At 34.5% G+C, this 23,024-nt stretch overlaps 1 protein-coding gene across 8 annotated transcripts; it reads left to right on the forward strand.

Annotated features, from left to right (window-relative positions):
- Positions 1–2,220: 2,220 nt before the first annotated feature.
- Positions 2,221–22,417, forward strand: ranbp3b (RAN binding protein 3b). Of its 8 annotated transcripts, none has more exons than XM_042712680.1 (17): positions 2,221–2,289; positions 5,364–5,419; positions 6,440–6,476; positions 8,173–8,259; positions 8,402–8,473; positions 10,681–10,746; positions 12,535–12,648; positions 13,941–14,041; positions 15,213–15,329; positions 15,450–15,547; positions 15,625–15,700; positions 15,982–16,078; positions 16,856–16,980; positions 17,491–17,611; positions 17,692–17,834; positions 19,295–19,490; positions 21,112–22,417. In XM_042712680.1, the coding sequence occupies exons 1-17, from the start codon at positions 2,268–2,270 to the stop codon at positions 21,153–21,155; spliced, it is 1,572 nt and encodes a 523-aa protein (XP_042568614.1). In that variant the 5' UTR covers positions 2,221–2,267; the 3' UTR covers positions 21,156–22,417. The 8 variants fall into 8 exon arrangements, with proteins under 8 accessions (XP_042568614.1, XP_042568622.1, XP_042568637.1 ...); XM_042712688.1 differs by having other exon boundaries at positions 2,237–2,289; positions 12,547–12,648; XM_042712713.1 differs by lacking the exon at positions 2,221–2,289 and adding an exon at positions 2,632–2,826.
- The last annotated feature ends 607 nt before the right edge of the window (positions 22,418–23,024 follow it).

A 23,024-nucleotide genomic window follows, 5' to 3' on the forward strand; every position in this document is an offset into this window, starting at 1 on the left:
AATCATCCAACTCTTGTTTCACTTCAAGCCTGAATGGGCCTGTGAGAAATGGATATTATTCATTGACAGTTCATTTATGCATCATAACGGCGGCACTGACTCCTGAAATTACACAGAAAGGGATTTAATGGTCAAATAAACAGAAACAAACCCCTCCTTTTACATTCTGTCTACTATATAGTTAAAATACAGTGAAAATAACAATAATCACTCACATTTATCTTCATCTTTCTGTCTGTCAGGAGGTCTCTGTTGCATGTGGATACATGGGTTTTGCCCAAGGGCTGTTTAAACCAATGTGAAAGAATATCCCACCCGAGAACATTCTCTTCTCATTTATTATCTATTAAGCACAGTTGCTTGCCAATATCCAAAGTTGATGGGTCAGGGTTCATGTGCAACATGAGGGGAAATGTCTTTATGGAGAGCACACGTTGATGGAGCACAATTGTTGTATATCAGAACTTTTCTCAGAACTATCAGAACCACTCTGCAGTTTATTGCATGTGAATGAAAACACATCAAAGATTAAAAAAAAAAAAATAAAAAAATCAATAATCAAATTACTAACAATCAAAAAAAAAATAATTAAAAAAAAATCAGATTTTAAAATTAAAATGAAAAATTTAGACCTAATTAAAAAAAGGAAAATGATCAAAGTGAAGTTCAGGCATCTATTAGTTCATAAGTTTTGGCAAACTTGGCCATCTAGTGGTTATATTGCATTACTACAAAAGACATAGGAATGAAAATAATACAGAAATAAATAGAATATGCAGAAATAATAATGTCCAGAATATTAAAAATATATAAATAAAAAAGGAAGAAAAATGTCTTATGTAACAAAATAATTCTGTAATAGAATAAAACTGAAATAATAATATAAATAATATTAATTACTAATAGACTTAGTATTAATTAAGCTTATATTAGACAATAGTTTATTATTATCATTATTTAATTAATATTGTCAATAGATGCATAAAGACAGAGGAAAATTAATTGCAAATAATAAAAAATATATAATATTGTGATTAATGCCTATTAAAATAATGTAATATGTTAACATAAGATAATCTTTTTTAATAGTAATAATTCATATTTAGTGGATGCAACAAGACATACACTACCATTCAAAAGTTTGGGATCAGAACGTATTTTTATGTTTACAGGAGTTTCTTCTGCTCAACAAGGCTGCATTTATTTGATCAAAAATACAGAGAAAAAAAATTTATATTGTGAAATATTATTATGATGTAAAATAAAAAAAAATCTATTTCAATATACATTAAAATGTAATTTATTTCTGTGATCAAAGCTGAATTTTCAGCATCTTTTTTTTTTGGAAGCTGTGATATTTTTTCAGGATTCTATGATGAATAAAAAGTTTAAAAAGAAGAGCATTTATTTAAAATAGAAATATTTTCTAACAATAAACACTACAGTTCAAAAGTTTGGGGTCAGTACATTTTTATTCTTTCTTTTTTGAAAGAAATAAAAAAAATTAATTTAACAAGCATGTGTTAAATTGATAAGAAGTGATAGCAAATATTTATATCGTTAGAAAATGTTTATATTTTGAATAAATGCTCTTCTTTTTAATAATAATAAATAATAAATCAGCATATTAGAATGATTTCTGAAGGATCACGTGACACTTTATACTGGAGTAATGGCTGATGGAAATTCAGCTTTGCATCACAGAAATAAATTATATTTTAAATAATATTAAAATAGAAACCATTATTTTATATTCTAATAACATTTTGAAAGATTACTGTTTTTTTTCTGTATTTTTGATCAAATAAATGCAGGCTTGATGAGCATAAGAGACTTCTTTAAAAAACATTACAAGTCTGTATAAAGGAAAATAATGTTTAATAATAGTAAAATAATAAAGTGATGAATAACTAAATATTATGATAATTATTACGCAATGTGATACGTTAATAATTTTTTATAATAGTAATTAATATTGTTGGTACAAGCAACAAGACATAATGGAAAGGAAAACAATTTTCTATTAATAATATCATATTTTAGAGCGATTGTTAACTAGTTGCTATAATCATATAAACATTATTTTGCATTATTTGCTTTATAATACTATTAAAAAAATTATATATGTTATTTTTTGACATTACTAAATGGTAAAGATTCTTGTAAAATGACTTGTATTCGAATGTAAATGTATTTTAAGTGCAGCTGCTCTGTGAAATTAAGCGCACTAGTGCCGCGGTGCATTGTGGGTGTGCACGGAGAGTAAAATGGCGGACTTGGCGAACGAAGGTAGGCAATCGTGTGAATCCGCAAAATGAGTAAAATAAAGCAAACAAACCGCCACCATGAGCCGTACACCCCATAATAGTGTCGGTTAGAGTGCCGCGCGCGTTTGTGACGCGGCCCGCGCGCTTCCGCGGCTCCGAGGACGAGTGTGTGTGAATGTTTAGCTCAAGTTAGCCGATGAGTGTGTTAGCTTCGCGGGCTAAGCAGCGCACTGACAGACCGTGTGTGTGTGTGTGTGTGTGTGTGTGTGTGTGTGTGTGTGTGTGTGTGTGTGTGTGTGTGTGTGTGTGTGTGTGTGTGTGTGTGTGTGAGAGTGTGTGTGTGTGTGAGAGTGTGTGTGTGTGTGTGTGTGTGTGTGAGTGAGTGTGTTGTGCAGCTAACGGACTAAAACTCTTGGCCTCGCGACGTGTTTTCTTTTTGATTTTTACGCGGGTGAAAACGACCGTTAACGTTATTCATTTAACAAGGGATTCAAGAATGACGCTTTTCTATCTGTTTTTTTTTTTTTTTAAGGATTAACATATGTGTCTTTAGCGTACAGTTAAGTATTCTAAATATGAAGCATAGTTTTATATAATGCATTATGACGGCAGCGTTATGTATTAGCACTAACGTGTTGTTTTATTGTAATCGTGGCTTATGAGCTCAGACGGCTCTTTATCCTGTCGGGATCAGTGATGTGATTTTTAATGATTATTTATCCTTATTTATTGAGGCAGCCCAATGCTTCGGATCAAACACACTGAAACGAAAGCAAATGGTGGGTGGGGTAATGTAGTGAGTTGCTCAACTAGTGGTTGGTTTCGATGTGATTCTGGACGCATGCTCATTTATTGACGTTTTTTCTGATGGATGCATCGATTAATAGTCGGGAGGCGGGAGCAGGTGGCGGTGGTTGGTTCTCGGAGAAGCCGCGTGTTGGTGATGCTCACGCGGCTCGTGGCGTTACCGGGCTCCGCTGTCTGAGCTAATGCAGGCCCGCCCACCTTCCTCCTGCCCCGGAGTGAAATGCAACCCCATGCACACATGATTTTCCTCTATTTAGGGGGCAATGTCCTCCAGTGCAGCAGCCTTGAGTGGTGAGATCACCCATGACTGCTCGATTTGTTTTGGGGGAAAGCAGGTGTTTACATATGCACGTGTGCTGTTGCACTCTTTACTAGTTTGCAAATCATCTTCAACAGGCCTTGCATGCTTCCTCACGAATACTTGTTTTATTAGACTCCAGTTATGTTGCTGTCAAAGTCCTGCAGCTAAAAATACCAGAGTGTCACCCGGATCATGTGTCTTTGTTTATTTACGAAGCATGGTGGTCAGTTCAAAGCCTTTTAATTGAGCCAGGAGTGTCTAGGGTTTTATTGGTTGGCTTGAAATGAGATAACGTCTTTGACAGCACTGTTTGTCTTCCAGTGACTGGTTACTAACCCCAGTTAATCAGATTACCTGAGGCTTGCGATGGCAAGAACATGCTACAGGTGTCCAATTTTAAATATCAGACCATGATGTTATTCATTAGATATACTTTTAAAAAAAACTCTCTCCTGGAAGAATTGTAGAATTTTTATCACTGATTAAACTGAAAGATTGTGTATGATTTTCATCAGTGCTATTGTTGTTTCTAGTATGTTTTTGTATAATGATTGTTTCTTAAGAAAATGTTATATTGTTGTAAATGATTTATTGAAATGATAGTTAATGTTGCCATGAATATAGCCGTTGTTGCTGATATGGCGTTAAAACATAAAAAGAATAAATAAATAAACATACAACAGGTTGCGGTTTATTGCGGGCTTTTTAATGCAATGGATAACTAACATTTTTACTTTACTTTTTGGCATAATGCACACACCATATTTACATCTAAATGTTGGTTTCCTCTCCATAACAGATGGTTTTCCTTTCATAATGATTATAATCATTTAATATAGCATTTCTTTAAAAATGGCACCAGTATAAAATGTTATTTATTCTTCTTATTTTTTTATTTTTATTATTATTTTTTTTTGGATTAATAAATGTATTTATTGAACATTGCCGTCTTTTGTCAATTAATTATTATTATTATTTTTTTAACAATAATTATTCATGCCTTTAACATGATGTGGAATTAAAACTGACCGAGTAGGCATGGTTAAAGGGATACTCCACCCCAAAATAAAAATTTTGTCATTAATCATTTTGATGAAAACCGGGAGGCCTGTGACTGTCCCATAGACTGCCAAATAAATAACAGTGTCAAGGTCCATAAAAAGCATGAAAGTCGTCGTCAGAATACTCCATCTGCCATCAGATGTGCAATCTGGGTTATATAATCTGGGTCAGAAATTGCCAGTAAATTTCACAAATAATTACTAATGGCAAAACACTGAATTAAACATGCAATTTTGAAGAAAGAATGAAATAGTATTTTCTTATAAAATATACTCAATCTGTTTCATTTAAAACTCTGAAAAAACTTTTTTAAAGCGTAGATAAAGGGGTCCGATGCATTTGTGTCTACAATTATAAAATAACTGTAACACACGGCCTCCAGTAGCCTATTGTTAAAAAAAAAAAAAAATAATAATAATAATAATAAATTGACAAAAGACGGCAATGTTCAAAATTGTGAGAAAATAAATAAATAAAAATAAAAAAGAAGAATAAATAAAATTTTATACTGGTGGCATTTTCACAGAAATGCTATATTAAATAATTATAATCATTATGAAAGGAAAACCATCTGTTATGGAGAGGAAACCAATATTTAGATTTAAATATGGTGATATTACATTGGATGTTGGGTGCTTTTGGTCAGTTTGCGTCCGTCCCTATCCTCAAATAAACCATTTTAGGAAATGACCCATTTTGTGAATGTTTATCTTGTGACTTTGGATGTTTGTGTGTGATGTAGGGAAAACTTGGATCGATCGGAGCTGTAACATTGGTACATTGCAGCTGAGCAGTTTTCTTATTTGTTTAAATGAAAATTTGAGTTGAAACATCAGCTTAATGCAGGATTGTGGAGAGGCATGTGTGTGTTGTATCTATTTGAGCCATATTTCCTACCAATTTTCTTTCTGTTTTCTTTTTAACAGAGAAGCCTGCCATAGCTCCTCCAGTGTTTGTGTTTCAGAAGGACAAAGCACAGAAGGTTTGTTCACTCCATCCATCCATCCATCCAACCACCCACCCACCCATCCATTGCTGATTATTTGTATATTTATATATCCAGTAACCAATATGCAGAACTGATAAGATTTTTTACTTCTGTTTTTGTTTAATTTCATCATAAAAAACTTCGTTTGCAAATTTTCTTATATGCCAGCACCCAAAAATTGTCATCATTTACTCACCCTCAAGTCGTTACAAACCTGTTTGAGTTTCTTTCTCCTGCTGAACAAAAAAGAAGATATTTTGAAGAATGTTGTTAACCAAACAGTAGACGGTAGCTTTTGACTTCCTTTGTATTTTTTCCATACTATGGAAGTCAATGGCTACCGTCATTACTCAGAATATCATGCTGGTATGGAACAACTTGAGGGTGTGTAAATTATGACAGAATTTTCATTTTTGGGTAAACTGTCACTTTAAATATTGTTTATCCATTGATCTGAAGCCTTTGGTTGCGATTGCGTTTCCATTTGGTAGCTTAGAAATGACATGCTTCAGCTTTGTGTTGTTTTTAGCAGCTGTGACATTGTGAATTATGTAGTTGCCAACTAAACAAACCCCATTTCCAGAATAACCCGAGGATGTTATGATGGAAGACACTTAGTGGGAAATATTAAACTTAGCTTTGAGTTTTATTACAATAACAAAAATAAATTTTTCAATAAACACATGAAGTTATCACCTGGTACCTGACAAATTTCAGCATTTGCATGTAATTTAACCAACTCAGCTGGCCAGTTTGTCTGGTAGTGAGATGAATTTCAGCTGCCGACAGACTAACACAGATATAAATCACTCTCAAAATGTGATTTCCCCGAAGCAGTTTAAGCAAATTAAACAAACTCAGCATTTCGATGGGGGTGGTTTTGGCTTTGGTGAGAAATTGTTTGAAAGCGGGGCTGTTTGAGATGTTGTTTTCTCTTGTACAGTGTGTTTCTCTGTGATGTAGTCCAGCTCTGTGTGATCAAATGAATTTATTTATTTTTTTTGTCTCTTCCAGAGATCCGCAGATGGGTCAAGTGCAGAGGACGGAGACGGTGAGTTTGAAAAGTTTTTGTTTCCAGTAATGCACCAAAGTGGAAATTTCTAGACGTATTGGGACCAGAACTGAAAATGCAAATTTTGGATTACCACTTATACTATGTAATAGTATGCTTCAGTCAAATGCTCATTGATACCTAGTTTGGATACCAAAAACAGAACACAAGGACCTCCAAAAAAGACTGATTTGTGTATGACAAAAGCACATTGTTCCTTACAATATATTGCATAAGATGTTACTCTCACTTTCTATACAATGCATGGGACTGACAAATGGATGTGTGCGCTCTTTATCAATCAGTATCCCAGAGGAGTGTCTTGGAAAATGCTTATATGTGTATTGTAATTTTAATTTAAATTGAATTATAATTGTTTGCATATTGACTGCGGCGTTCTTGCCATAGACTTGCGCTGAACTCACATGCAGTGTGCCTTTGGTGCTTTTGCTCCAATTGCTTTTACTCGATCTTTTTAAGTTTCCATTCATTTTGCAGCCAATGGGGTTTAATTCACCATAATTTCATTCCTCAGAAATATCATAATGCCATATTTGTTATTCTGAAAATAAAACATTCAACAGCTGATAACAGAAATATAGACATGGAGCAAAAGCAGCGTGTACATGCAGTGATGATGTTTTGCTGGAAAGGAACTTGTGTATGATATGTGATGAGATGCAGACAGAGAGATACTAACACAACGTCTCATGAAATATATTGTAGGACGCAGATGTGCCTGTATCCTCCAGACATCAGTGTGAGAGTTATTTGGAGGTCATTGTCTGAATTAAAGGGATGGTTCACCCCAAAAAAATTTACATTTATTCACCCCCAGCTCATCCGAGATGTAGAGGAGTTTTTTTATTCAACAGGTTTGGAGAAATGTAGCATTGCATCAGTGTCTCAGCAATGGATGCTCTGCAGTGAATGGGTGCCGTCAGAATGAGAGTCCAAACAGCTGATAAAAACATCACAGTCATCTACAAAAACAAGTCATCTATCCATAACAACGCTTCCTCCAGAAAAAGTGGTCTGTTCTGAATCAGGAGAGAAATATGCACAGATCAAGCACTGTTTACAACAGTCCAAAACAGCTCTAAACAAATATGTGGCTGGATTTTGATTATTATAGCTTATGTATTTTAGCCAGAAGCCACAGTTTAAAGTCGAAACGCCTTAATAATGAATTTGTTTCTTACAAACACTCATCTTTTGTCTTCTTGAGTCATTAACTGATGGACTGGAGTGGTGTGGATTACTGTGATGTTTTTATCAGCTGTTTGGACTCTCATTCTGACGGCACCCATTCACTGCAGAGCATCCATTGCTGAGCAAGTGATGCAATGCTACATTTCTCCAAATCTGATGAAGAAACAAACTCACCTACATCTTGGATGCCCTGAGGGTGAGGACATTTTCATCAAATGTTCATTTTTGGGTGAGCTATTTCTGTAAGTCTATAATGCATTTATTGACATAATACACATGTTTTTCTATTACATGTTTTTCGTAATTGATAGTGTCACATCAGCTGAAGGTAGAAGCCAGTGTAGTTGACATTATCAGAATGGTTAGTGATTGCAAAAGGATCATTAAAATTGAGCATTTTCAGTTCGCTGCGCTGTGTCCAGAATTTTAGTGCTTTACTAGTTTTAGTTTCTGAACGGTCTCTTGATTTAATCGTGTTCTCCAGATTCAGATCGGGATGATGGCGAGTACTGTCCTCCAGTAAAGAGAGAGAGGACCTCATCTCTGACCCAGTTCCCCCCGTCACATTCAGGTGAGTCTAAAGCGAGCCTCGGCTCTGCAGTGGATCGGGAACTGGGTGGGTTCTAAGTAATACTTTGCTGGTTTTTACTGAAAGTGTTACACTCCCATCTGATCCACTCTTTCTTTCATGCTTTCTTTGTCTCCTGCTACAGTTCCCAAGAATAATATCTTTATGCCCTCAAGTTTATGCCAGTCTCCAACTGGTAATTCAGACTCGGAGCCAGGTAAGAACCAACCTTCTTTTCAATCCTTTGAAAAAATGGTTTAATATGCAACTGTGGAGGAGGCTTTTTGACCAATGAGATTTCACAGTGAGTGGAGCTACTATTCACAGTGCTTTATAAATAGAAGCCAAAACTGGCAGAAAGTTTTGTTTTGGGGTCATGACTCTTCAGCTTTTTTAGTTTGGATTGGAAAGTATATTTTTACTCCAGATTCAGAGTAATCGACTGTTCAGATAAGAACTACAAATTCATAATTCTTTAAATCTGTTATAGGCCCACCTTTATTTAAACATTATGTGTGGTCAGAGGACTTCTCGAGTAGTTTTAAAAACAGTTTGGATTGATATTGATCAAAATCTAAAAATACATTTTTGCTTATTTTGCTTGTCACTAGATGCTTGATCACACCAGTCTCCGTCAGGACATCTGTTACTCAGTGTAATTTACAGGGTTCTGTGGCCGTCCACAGCTTTTGTCATATTTGACAGTCTTAGGCTTTGTTTACGCTGCACACATCCAATTTGGTTTTCAAATATAATCTCCAGAAGTGACTGTCTGCATTGTCTTTTTTCACATGTGGATGTGGTTTGGATTGGGTTTGTAAACATCATTTTTTTTTTATGCGGACTAAAAAAAAAAAAAATAATTTAAATGGATACATCAAACAATGAGATTTTGCTGCCTGTACTAACAAAGCCATATAGTTTGTTTGGTCATCAAATCAGATTTCTCCATCAATTAATGGCATGCATTATAATGAAAGTATAATGAAATTTTGTAATCTTATCTCAAGATACTTTTTATGTATGGATGTGTGTACACACACACACACATATATTCAAAAATAGTTTATGTATTAAGTTGTATATTGCATAAATTAAATGTATTAAAAATATGTTAATTGTTAAAAATAATTTGAAAAAAAATGTACGTTATAAAAAATTATTTTGGTGTAAAAAACACATCAGTGTATGAATTACATTTTATTATTAAAGTCTGAAATGTAAAATACCAGTAAATAACATGAAACATTTACAGACATTTAAAACTCTCTCTCTCTCTCTCTCTCTCTCTCTATATATATATATATATATACACACACACACACACACACACACACACACACACACACACACACACAGTTTTGGTGAAAATTTTACATACACTTTGCAGTATCTGCAAAATGTTTATTTTACCAAAATACGAGGGATCATACAAAATGCATGTTTTATTTAGTACTGACCTGAATAAGATATTTCACATGAGACGTGTTTACATTAGTCCACAAGAGAAAATAATAGTTGAATTTATAAAAAGGACCCCGCTCAAAAGTTTACATACGCTTAATTCTTAATACTGTCTTGTTAAGAGGATGATCCACAGTGGGGTTGTTTTTTTGTTTTGGTAGTTGTTCACAAGTCCCGTATTTGTCCTGAACTGACACACTGTTCTCCTAATTAATGTTGTTCAGTTGCTTTGACACAATCAAGCACTATATAAATAAAGGTGACTTAACTTGACTTGAACGGTTAAACTGCCTGCTGTTCTTCAGAAAAATCCTGCAGGGCCCACAAATTCTGGTTTTCCAGCATCTTTTGCATATTTGAACCCTTTCCAGCAATGACTGTTTTTGAGTGTTACACAGAGTGATGTAAATGGCAGATGCTGTGCATGCATCTGAAGGCAGCTTTCTGTTTTGGACTCTTTTGGAAAGAGGCAAGCACACTAAACCCAAATGTGTATCGGCTGCTGTCAGGAATGTGCTAAAAGAAGTCCAGAGGCCTGTGGGGGGGACTAAGGTCTAACAGGAAGTGGTCAGAGCTGTTTTGATGCTGTAGATATGAGGCACAGCGATAAGGGCCCAACAGAGATGGAGTACTAGTATATACTGTGTGGTGTATAATTCATACTGCCTACTGTTTTGTAAAAACATGAAGCCGTATGCATCTAAAAAACTTTACTGTACTGTTTAGTTTTTGTTTTTTTCCCCCATTTCTGATGGAAAAGCATGAGACCTTCCTTTTAACTTGCATAGTAGTGCAGAAAATGCTTGTGTCTTATTCTTAACTGATCTGTTTGAGGTGGTTTTGTTACCTCATATGGATGAACTTTGAGTGTTTGTTTATCTGAGAGCTCTTATCTGGTCTCGCGAAAGGCATGTTTGGTTTACCATCTCAAATGTTTATGCTTCTGTTTGTGTGTCTCAGAAGAGAAGCCCGTCGGGTTCAGGTTGAAACCTCCCACACTCATTCATGGCCAGGCCCCAAGCGCAGGTAAGATCAACTCATTCCTGCTTTGAACGTTTACTACATCTAAACACACGTGCAACACATGAATGTGCTTTAGAGCAGGAAAGATTAGGGAAGTTACTCACAATGGGTCTGACTGTAAAGCTTCCTCTTTCAGTACTTTTTTTACTTGTGCATTTGAAAGCTCCCTAAATAGATTAAGCCAGATTGCTTAAATGTTTAGCTATTCAAATAGATCTTGCTTAGAACATTATTTTAATTTTATGTGCTATTTTATATTACAATTTATAATAATAGTAGTAGTATTGTTGTTATTATTATTACTATTAGTGGTATTATTATATACTTAAATATTGCTAAAAAATGACTAATATTACTTTAATATTTATTAATATTTTAGAATTTATGCATTTAGCTTTCATAGGTTTATTTTTAGATTTTAATTTTTTAGTTTTAGTATTATGTGCTTTAGTCATTATTTTAAATTTCCCTTTAGCTCTAGTTTTTTATTTCAGTTTAAGTAATTTTAGTAATTAAACTTATTTTATTTTATGTTTTCTAATTAAGTTTTTAATCTAATATTTTTGAGCTTTTCTTCAATTGATGAAATAAAAATTATAATTATTTTTAATTATAATTTAAATTAGTTTTAGTTAACTATACACTAGCTTAGAAAGCTTTTCCATATATTAAAACATCCCATTGCATGAGAATTGCAATTAAGGCTTTTTATTTGATCATCAAACATTGGTGTGTGCTGTTGTGCTTGGGGATGCACTGATATAATTTTTTGAGAACCGATCCGATACCGAAAATCCGATGCGGATCCAGCAAAGGTTTTTTTTTTTTCCTTCTTTTTTTTTTTTGAGAATTTCTATACCTCTGTGTGTTGACCTGATCATCACTGTTTTGTGAGGTAAACACAATCTACCAAATCCAGACAACTTCATTATACAGAAAAATAACACATGAAAAATACATAATCATAATCTATGAAAAAAAAACACTAGGTTAGTGTATAATTCAGCAGCAAAAGTTACTATAGAAAAATTATGTGTGCACAATAATTTTATAAAATCTAAACATTAAGTGAAAAAACATTATTTAGTGGGCAACAAATAAAAGTGAATAAGTGTAGGACTAAACCTGGTAAAATGTTACACAATGCTCTTTATATTGTTGAAAAACAATTAAATATATTTAGATATATACTATAAAATTAAAAGACATTTCTTTTGAATGTACAGCACGGTAATGAGGCGGCAACTTATGAAAGATATGAATGAACAAGAAAGGCTTTTTATAATCTTTCAGTGCGCAAAAATATGAAAAGCTTCAGTACGGAGCGGCATGAAGTGCTTATGCACATCCCGTGTGCAGAATGATGCGCTTGAAGCAACACAGAGTCACAGTACGCTGCACTCTGCACAGAAAAGTTCAAAGCACAAAGGAAAGAGATATTGATGCGTAGTGTATTATATATGTGCGAGAGTCTATTCTTTGAACAGTTTAAATTTCAGTTCCTGTGCGCGTGAAGAACAATTCATAGTGCTGTGATCTGTACCTCACATTAACGGTTTCAGAACACTTAGAATATAGTGCATGGAAACCTTATGGTGCTTTGTCATGTTTTTGTGCCTTTTGTGGGGTTTAAAAGTAACATAGAATTCTATACGCAAAACATCGTCTCGTCTGACTGATACCCGATCCGGCAGAAAATGGAGTATCGGAGCCGATACCGATACTGAGTATCAGATCGGTGCATCCCTAGTTGTGCTGCGGCATTTGGTTTCTGATTCAATCCGTTAGTAGGTTGTTTTCCAGGCGTTCCCAGTCAGAAGCCCAAAGAACAGCAGCGCAGTGTTCTGAGACCAGCCGTTTTACAGGCTCCTCCGGCCAAAACCCTCACAGAACCCGTCAAGACCAGTACGTACATCTCGCATAATGCTCACTGCTGGCTTCCACAGCAACAGAATCTGTGGAGGTCTCAGTCTTGTTCTGTATAGATTCATATTTCAGGCTCATTTTGTGCTTGGAATGATGTACTTCTCAGTGAAAACTACCCAGTTTTCCTGAAATCTATTTGATTTTTTCCCAAATTTGGTTTAACCCCTTAACTGTCACTCCCCATTTTTTAAAATAGGCATTAAAGTGCACTATCCAAACTTAAATTGTTGTATTTTATGAACACTTTGGAATATAGACTTAAGGTTGAAAATTAGCAGATTTTGGCAAAAGTGGAATTTTTTCAAAAAATGAAAGTATCAAAAAGTTATAGAAGTTTAAATGTACTATAAATAAAATGCGCTATATTAATTTTTTTATTTATTATAAATATTTTACATAACAGGTTTTACTCTAAAATCTGTATAAAATTAAAGCCTTGTATCTAAATAAGTTATGTTCCAAATTTGAAGTTGATATGAAAAAAATTGAGGTTCCTGTGAGATTTTATTTAGGGCGTCATACCACAAACAGCCACTGGGAGCCATCAAAACTCCTTTGAATTTTGTTTAATGAATTTTTCCCTAGATTTCTCTGTCAATTTTACTTCAATACTCAAAACCACCACCAAATACGGAATGCTGAGACTCAGACCTTTCCAATGATATGTTTGTTGCCAATATTATTAAAAGTTTTGATTCTAAAAGACCGTAATGCATTTTGTAATATGACACTTGACACCGCCCACTAAGGGGGAGGAGACCACCATAAGATTTTAAAGTACTATTTCCATTGTAACGCAATGTCCGATTTCAATGGTATTCACAGGATGAATCTTGGGCTTCTAAGCTTTCAAATGATATATAATTTATGATGATTACTAAAAGATTTTATAGAGAAAAAGAACAACAAAAAAAGAGCGCCAAGCGTCCCACAGGTGGGACGGTGACAGTTAAGGGGTTAATGTTTTAACGGGCTAATTAATTCCTAAAAAATGTCTAAAATCTACAGAATACGGAAAATAAACTGTCAAGTGAATATTGTGAGAAATAAGTGTTTATTTCAGTCTCATTTGTCATTATTAAGGTATGTTATTTGTAAATATCAGCATTATATTGGCCATCAATCACCTTGCTGTTGAGATACATCAGTGTCGCCTAGTGGACATTTCGGGTGACCACTAGTATTCATGACTCAGGGCCGTAATACCCCGAGCTGGGAGCGTGTGTTGATAGTGTGATGCTGTGAGTTTATGCCGTTGTTTTCACTCGCAGACTCCAGCTGTGGAACAAATGGAGTGGGGAAGTTTGGAGATTCGTCATCGGAGAGCCGATCCGTTTTCCTGAACAACACAGAGAGCTCGGACAAATCACCGGTGAGGACATGCGGCACAAACATCTGAGATGGAAACGCTTGATAAATAAACCACAGCTAATTGCATCTCGTAAATATCAGCGTCACCTGTAGTCATTGCTCACGGGTGCTTAGTAAGTCATAACTGATGACTAATAAATATGACTGTAGGAAATTATGATCTGATCTAGTTCCAGCATTAATGCAGTTTCATCCTAGAGTTAATCGTGTTGGTTTTCAGCAGCAGTGATGTGGTGTAATTGTGCTGAACTCTTGACATTTCGAGGGTGTTTCGCTTTTTGAATTATGAAATATTTACTATGAGACGTTATTGAATTAGGCTTAAACATCTTAAAAATCTTGGCAAATCTTTGCAAATATCATCTTACTAAGACATTTTTGGGAGACTGTACAAACTCATATTTCTATGCATTGTAAGTAGTCTGTTTTACTGTTATGAAGATCTCATTTATTTACATTGCAAGCTATCAGAATGTCATGCATATAAATATATAAATGTCAGAGTATTGCATGTTTTTGCTCAGTTTGGGCCTTTGAATAAAACTGAGGTGTGTTTTTTTTTTTCTCCCTTGAGTATGAGCTTGAGAGGGTTTCTGTGGGTTTTAGAAAGTCTTAATTCACCCTTCCACAAAAATGAAGGCCTTAAAAAACCCTAAACATCCTTAAATCAAGATATGTTTACTTTAGATGCAAACTGAACATATAAAGACAAAGAAATAGAACAGATTTGAGTTTATGCTTGAAACAAGAACAAATATCTATAAACGTGGAATTAAGTTGATTCTTCTAAACCTATTGGCAGATATTTGTCTTCGTTTTAAATTAACTCGCTTTATTTTGATCAATTTCTCAGAAAACAAGCCTTGTTTTTGTAAATTATCTTCTGAATGTATTTTGATTTATGAGTCTTTACAGATGAAGAACATCACCTTTTTGCAGTGTAGTAATGAAAGACCTTCACATTTAGAGACCAAAGTGATGTATTGTTTTCCATGTAGTTTTTTCCTTTAATTATCTTTCAGTCTTATTTCAGTCTTATTTGCCTTCATAAAACCTACAGAAACCCTCATCCTGTAAGAGTCTGATGTATCCAATGTAATACTCAAATACACAAAAGCCCTAAAAACGCACAGACTTGTTGTCGGATCTGCATTAATTGTGTTTCTTTGCAGAAGCGGGAGAAGGAAGGAGAAGAAAATGGAGGTGGACAGAAAGTGGACGGCAGTCAGAAGGAATGTGCAGTGGACTCATCGTTTGTGTTCGGGCAGAATATCAAAGAGCGAGCGAAGGTCAGCGCTGACTCACCGCTGCATTGGTTTCATTCTTTATTCGAAGGAGCAAATTGGCACAATAGAAGCTCCCAAGGAGTGTTTGTGTTTATTCTCCGATTCTGTGTTTTTCTTGAGCAGTTGGAGGAAAACAGCACATCCAGTGACTCAAAAGACTCCACACAAGATTCTCAGTCTGGCCGCACTAATTATTTCTTACAGTACATGGGCAGCGCTAGGTAACGATTCAGTAGAGCACTATGAATATGTTCGCTTTCTCTGGCCCGGGTTAATCTGCTTCTGTTTGCTTTTACAGCTCCAACAATGCCACCAACAGCTCGGATAAAGGCTCCAAGTTTGTTTTTGGCCAGAACATGTCTGAGAGGGTTCTGGTGAGTGGATACCATCATTAGTTTTCGCCTGTTCAGCTTTTAAATGTAGCATGTGAAGGAATAATTTATCCAAAAATAAAAAAACATTTACTCCTCCTTTTGTTTTGCCTCAAAAAGAAGTTTAGCAGAAAGTCCAAGCTGCTCTTTTCCATACAACTAAAGTAGGAAGTGACTCCAGAAAAAAAAAATACTTAGTGTTATCATGGCTGAACTATTTCCAGTATCCAGTAAATGGATCTTCAGAGGTGTATAAAGATAGTGTTATATGGGAATGCTTTCAGAGCCCACCAAAAGGAGGCGAGGCGTCAGTCGAGGCCAGTAAAGACGGTTCAGCTCCAGCGTCCGAGCCGTCATCACAAGAGGCCACACCTGAGAAAAGTAGGTGCTTAACTCCATTTCACACAGTGTGTGTATATATAACACACACATACACACAATTCAGGGTTTCCACAGGTCTTTGAAAGTTTTTAAAAGTCTTAAATTTAGTTAGGTATCAAATTTAAGGTCTTATTTTATATATATGTTTGTTTATATATTATATATTCATATGCATTCTGTTTATTTATATACATTAATGTTTTATATATACATATACTATTAAAAATAATTAAAATTAATGAACAATTTAATTAAAAAATGAATTAAAAATACATTTAAAAATTAAATGAATATACAAGATACATTTCATATATATATATATATATAAAATATATTTATATGAAATGTGGTGTCAATTTTTTTTCTCTTCTCTCTCTCTTTATGGTCTCATGTATTTCTAATCGGTTATTGTTTTGACACTTAGTTCTGATTGGCTGTGATTTATGTTCCTTAGTGCAATTATTTTTCAGTGAGAATAAAAAAATAAAAATGTACTTGATGCTGAGAACATGATGTTGACACCTGATGACATGTTGTATCTTTGACACTGCTTATTGAATATTAAATTAATTATGTGACTGGATGCTCTGGGATTAGCAGTCAGTGTTGTCCTACTCTAATTAATATTCATGAGTTAAGCCTTCACCGTAATAGGCATGTCTTCTGCGTTCAGTTCATCCTGAGCTGTTCAAGTGATGTTTTTCTCTTGTGTGTGTGTGTGTGTGTGTGTGTGTGTGTGTGTGTGTGTGTGTGTGTGTGTGTGTGTGTGTGTGTCAGATCACAGTGTAACAGAGTCTCTGGAAGAGTCGGCAGCTGCGTACACCAAAGCCACTGCCAAGAAGTGCATTCTGGAGAAGGTGGAGGTCCGTACAGGAGAGGAGGCGGAGAGCAACGTTTTACAGGTGAGATGAGGTTTACAGCAAAAGTGTTGCAGTCCACAGCTGAAAGAACGTTCCGGGTTCAGAACAACTTAAAGGATTAGTTAATTCCAGAATAAAAAAATGCTGATTATTTCTTCATCCCCATGTCATCCGAGATGTTCATTTTTGTCTCTCTTCAGTCGGAAAGAAATGAAGGTTTTTGAGTAAAACATTCCAGGATTTTTCTCCATTTAATGGACTTCAATGGGTTGAAGGTCCAAATTGCGGTTTCAGTGCAGCTTCAGAGGGCTCTAAACAATCTCAGACGAGGAATAAGAGTCTTATCTAGTCATTTTCTAAAAATAATAATAATAATATACTTTTTAATCAGAAATGCTCGTCTTGCACTAGCTCTACTAGGCTACAGATGCGTCTCATAGAGCTCGAGTTGAATTGACCCGAAACATTCTTTTAATCTATGCAGGCCTGTTTTTGTCCTCAGTTAAACTTTGATGTCCTGATAATGGTCTGATTGTGTGTGTCTTTCCACAGATGCAGTGCAAGTTGTTTGTGTTCGATAAGCCAGCTCAGTCGTGGGTGGAACGAGGCCGCGGTCTGCTCAGACTTAACGATATGGCGTCCACTGATGATGGCACGCTACAGTCGAGATTAGGTAGGAGCAGCGTCGATCCGCTCGCTTTTCTTGCAGCCGAATGTCTGGATGTTCCTCATCTGTGTCCGTCTGTCTCTCAGTGATGCGCACGCAGGGCAGTCTGCGATTGATCCTCAACACGAAGCTTTGGCCTCAGATGCAGGTGGATAAAGCCAGTGAGAAGAGCGTTAGAATCACAGCCATGGACACTGAGGACCAGGGCGTCAAGGTCTTCCTCATATCGGTAGGATGGACACCTCCGTAACACAGGACATGCTTAGGTTTTTAATTGTATTTGTCTGGTAAATAATGCAACAGTTTGAAAAGCAACTGGTGTCAGGATTTACTGTTCACAGACAATGTGGAAAAATCAAGTGATAGAAAAATTTTAGGCAATGAATATTTAAAATGTACTTGTTTTTATATATACACACACACACACACACACACACACACACACACACACACACACACACACACACACATATATATATTAGTGCTGTCAAACGATTAATCACGATTAATCACATCCAAAATAAAAGTTTTGTTTACATAATATGTGTGTGTATACTGTGTATATTTATTATGTATATATAAATGCACACACATGCATGTATATATTTAAGAAGAATATGTTATGTTTATATATTAAATATATTTATATATATAATATAAAATATAAGAATATAAATATAAAACTTATTTATATATTTATATAATATAAAACTTTTATTTTGGATGTGATTAATCGTGAATACATAATAAATATACCCTGTACACATACATATATTATGTAAACAAAACTTTTATTTTGGATGTGATTAATCGTGATTAATCATTTGACAGCCCTAATATATATATATATATATATATATATATATATATATATATATATATATATATATATATATATATATATATACATACATACATACATACATATACATATATATATATAATGTTTAAAAATTTATTTGTATTATATTTAATAGATATAAAAAAATTCATTTGTTTAATTACAAATTTATTTTAATTTAAATTAATGATTTTGTATGTGTGTATATGTATGTATGTATGTGTGTATATGTGTGTGTGTGTGTATATATATATATATATTTATATATATATATATATATATATATATATATATATAAAATTAAAATGTGCCTTTAAATTAAATTATTGTTTTTTTATTTAATGTATATTTTAATTTAAAATACATTTTTTAAATATATTTATAAATATATATATATATATATAATTAAAATAATGTATTTTGATTAAATGTGTTTATTTTAAATATACTTATTTATTTTCATAAATGTGATTTTTTTTTTTTTTATGTTTTTTTTTTTTTTACTTTTTTTTTTTATATATATTTAAATCTTTTTAATCTTTTTAAATTGTAATATCTGTATTTATTTATTTGGGGTTAGGGTTATTTCGTCCTCGTGTCTAATAAATAAAGACCCGTTATTTACAGGTCTTAAAAAGTGATAAATCAGTGAAATTTCATAGACATTTGTAGAAGAATTTATTAGAGAACATAAATTGTCTGATTCTTCTTAGTTTTAAAATAATGAATCATATATGTGATAGTTTTTCTGTCACTCACTCAGTCCTTACCCATTCATCAGTGATTGGAAAAATCATGGAGGTTAGTTTTGGGAAGCCTGTATCATGGTGTAAGTCGTGTGTTCTCAGGCGAGCTCTAAAGATGCGGGTCAGCTGGCCGCGGCGCTGCATCACCGGATCCTGGCCCTGCGGAGTCGTGTGGAGCAGGAGGCCGAGAGCACACCCGCCCCGGCCGAACCAGAGATCCCACAGTCAAACGAGGATGACAGCGACGATGACGAACCTGCTAACAACAGCAGCGGCACGGGGAACTCCACCGCCAGCGGTATGGACACTTCACTTTACATGGGTTTGAACTGAACATACGAAACATCAGACACTTAGAGTTTATTGTTTTAGATGGACTAAATTAGAGATGATCAGCCATAAATATTCCTCTCAAGGACAGTAACAAATAAATGGCTGAAATTAAATATATATAAATGTTGTATATATTTATTCATTCATTATACAGTTTACTCAAATAAATCACTATATTATCGTCCAGCTCTGATCTGCTAAATGCAACTATAAGGCATGAAGATATTAACATATTCTAAACATCAACATCATGATTTTCTGTTTCAGCTAGATGCCAAGGCAACATTCCTTGTTTTCTTGATGTACTAAACTTGATGTACTGAAATGTTCCTGTTTGACACTGTAAATCTGCTTTGACACAATCTGTATTGTATAAAGTGCTATATAAAAAAATAAAGGTGAAATAACTGAAATATATATATTTTAAAAAAATGTATACACATGACTAACACAAAAATGTACTGCATGAAAAAAAAAAAAACTAATTCAGAGTAATTCACTATAATAGCAAACCCAATGATAATAAAATAACCTGCTAAAAACTCAAATCAGTAGTATTTTAAGATGTGAATTTAGTCATTTTAATATTACAGTAATACACTGGGAAATACTGACAGCTATTCATTGTTAAATCTGAGATCTGCTTTGTCATTACAATACGGTTTCATTTATCATTCATAGTTAACACTGAACAATATACAGTGTATGCACCATTTATTAATCTCGAAGGCAGGGTTGGTGATTTGGTCCAAAAACATTTTTTTGTAATGCCTAATTCAGAGTCTCTTCACATCCCAATAGCAATCACTCAGTTAAGTGCTCTAAATGTATTTATATTGTCTGTGGAAGGCGTAGGACCATAAAATGTTCGTCCAGTCCAATCAGAGTGTTCAGTCCGAGGATTATGTAGCGTATGTATTTGCATTCTTCCGTGCACCCTGTTCGCACAGACATGATGCGTCATCATGGAAGATGTTATTATTGTATCACCTTGTGTTTAGGAGGAGGCGTGGCTTAGGAGAGTGATTATGCAGAGAGGGTGGGATCTTATGCTTTCAAAGCTAGCCTCTCTGAAATCACCTACCCTACATTTAATGCACTTTTAACATTTTCTAATACAGTTTTAAAAATCAAAGGTTGTAACATGCACTGTGAGTTAATGAACAATTGGACTTTTATTAACAAAGATTAATAATAATAAAAAAAATGTATTGTTAGATCATTTAAAAAGTGGGAGCCATTTTTCCCACGGGCTGTTTCTACCCGATTTATCTCATAAAAATGAGTTTTGTTAGTATTAATGAATGTATTTAGGTTGTTTCAGTGATGTTAAATATTTTTGACTTCAATAAAACCAGGTACTTTAGATTCATATCTTTTTTTTTTCTCTCAGTGTGACGTTATCAAATGAAACCTGTAAATCTGTTGATTCTTATTATTAATATCTTAAATATTGAGTGATTAAAAAATACCTAATGTGGATTGCTAACTGATGAGTTAACATGCATTTCATGCTGTGGTTGCATTGATCGGCCTGTTGTTTTATTGCATGTTTTCTGAGTTAACGCTGACTTGTTTTCGTGCAGGTAACTGTGAGAACAGCGAGACCCCAGCCGCCGAGAGCACATAGCATCCTGACCCTCTGTCCGACCCACAGCCGCCCACCGGGGTTTTAGCGCAGGCACCTCTGCGGACAGCCCAGACAGGCACATCCCGTTCGGACCGGAGCCGTGGACCCCTGGAGCGGAGTCTCTCTCACCCAAACTTCTGTAGTTCATTTTCCCCACCAACATTTATTGTAAATCTGGAGTTGTTTTTGTTTTTTTTACCATTTCATTTGTTTTTAGTTGTTTTTTTTTTTTTTTTTCTCTTGGACTGCAAATAAACAAATTAAAAAGACAACAAAAAAGGAAAAGACAAAAAACAAAAAAACAGACTTTTCCATGTATGGCTTCGGACTTGGTCGCTCATCATATTGATGAGCGTGAGGGTGTTTCTCTCTCTGTTTAAGACGTGGCTCTTCAAGACTGCAGTTTCTACCGTGGGACCGTTTTTTACTCATTCTCTCTCTCTCTGTCTCTCTATCGCTCTCTCTTCTCATTGGCTCTTCGTGAACTCGCCACATCATCGCGCTTATCGGCCAATCGGCTGGCCGGAAGCTCCGCGGTCACCTGACCTCTGCTGTGTTCCGTATAGGTGTACCATTTTTCCCAGCTGATTTCTGCCGGATTCACCAAGCATCTCCTGGACATACTCACTTTCTAGGACAAGCTGACGCTCTTACTAGTCTGTTAAGATGGTAGTTAGATTTCTCATTGGTGTTAACGACTAAAGGACTTAACGGGCACACGGACTCGTGCTGTAGTGAATCTGTTTCTAGATCTCACCCCCTGTAAAACAGAAAAATATCTTCACCCCAACGTCTCTTGAAACATCAAATCGATTTGTGTAGCTTCGTTTAGGGGCAAAAAATGTTTAATATTTTGTTTTCTTCATCTTTCTTTTTTTTTTTAGTTGATGTAAAATGTAACATTTAAAGCAGCATCTCGGTATTTGTTTTTATTTTCCATATTCTGAGGGGTTTGTTTTGTGTTGGCCTTTTTTTAAAATGTTGATTTGCTATATTAACTTTTTATCCATTTTCATGTCATTTGGAGACGATTTGTCAGAAATGAAGATTTTCTTCGTGTGTTGGAAGTTTGAGTGCATTTAGACAGAAAAAAAGGACAAAAAAAAACAAAACTTGTACCCTTGATTGTCTTGTAAATTTCTATGCGTATATTATCACTTACTAGCACACCATGTCTCCGAACTCCTTTACAAAATAAATAGTAATATCAAAGTTAAAAAAAAGTTGAAACATTTGAAATAAAATTTTGTCTTATGTCAAAACGTGGGCCTCTACTTCAGTTTCTCATAAGGAATAATCCATTGCTTTTCTTCATGAAGCGATGAACAATTATAGCGCAATTTATTTGTGGATTAATTTTATGTATGTATATATACATACATGAAAACTTTTTTTTTTTTTTTTTTAGAGTCTCTTCTGCTCACCAAAGCTGCATTTATTTGATCAAAAAAACAGTAATGTGAAATATCATTACAATTTTAAATAACTCTTTTTGTGAACATTTTGTCAAATGTAATTTATTGCTTTGATCAAAGCTGTATTTTCAGCATAATTCCTCCAGTCTTCAGTGTCACATGATTCTTCAGAAATCATTCTAATATGTTGATTTGCTGCTCAAGAAACATTTCTGATTATTATTAATGTCGAAAACAGTTGTGCTGCTTAACATTTTTGTAGAAACCATGAAACATTTTTATTTTCATGATTCACTGATAAATATAAAAGATCAGTATTTATCTGAAATGGGAATCTTCTATGCATATTATAAATGTAGTACATGAATAAATTTATTAATTTCAACTACAACAAAAAGCCTGAACCCAAAACCTTTGAATAACAGTGCGTTTATTTTGGTTTAAATTTAGTTTG

Source organism: Cyprinus carpio, chromosome A2 (assembly GCF_018340385.1).
Source record: "Cyprinus carpio isolate SPL01 chromosome A2, ASM1834038v1, whole genome shotgun sequence".
Lineage (NCBI taxonomy): Eukaryota > Metazoa > Chordata > Actinopteri > Cypriniformes > Cyprinidae > Cyprinus > Cyprinus carpio.

Bases quoted from the DNA above. Each gene is read 5' to 3' on its own strand.
- ranbp3b (XM_042712665.1), top strand. From the start codon at position 5,161: ATGTTTGTGTGTGATGTAGGGAAAACTTGGATCGATCGGAGCTGTAAC. The intron at 10,747-12,534 runs GTAAGATCAACT...ATCCGTTAGTAG, and splicing joins TGGCCAGGCCCCAAGCGCAG to GTTGTTTTCCAGGCGTTCCC. The intron at 16,981-17,490 runs GTGAGATGAGGT...GTCTTTCCACAG, and splicing joins CGGAGAGCAACGTTTTACAG to ATGCAGTGCAAGTTGTTTGT.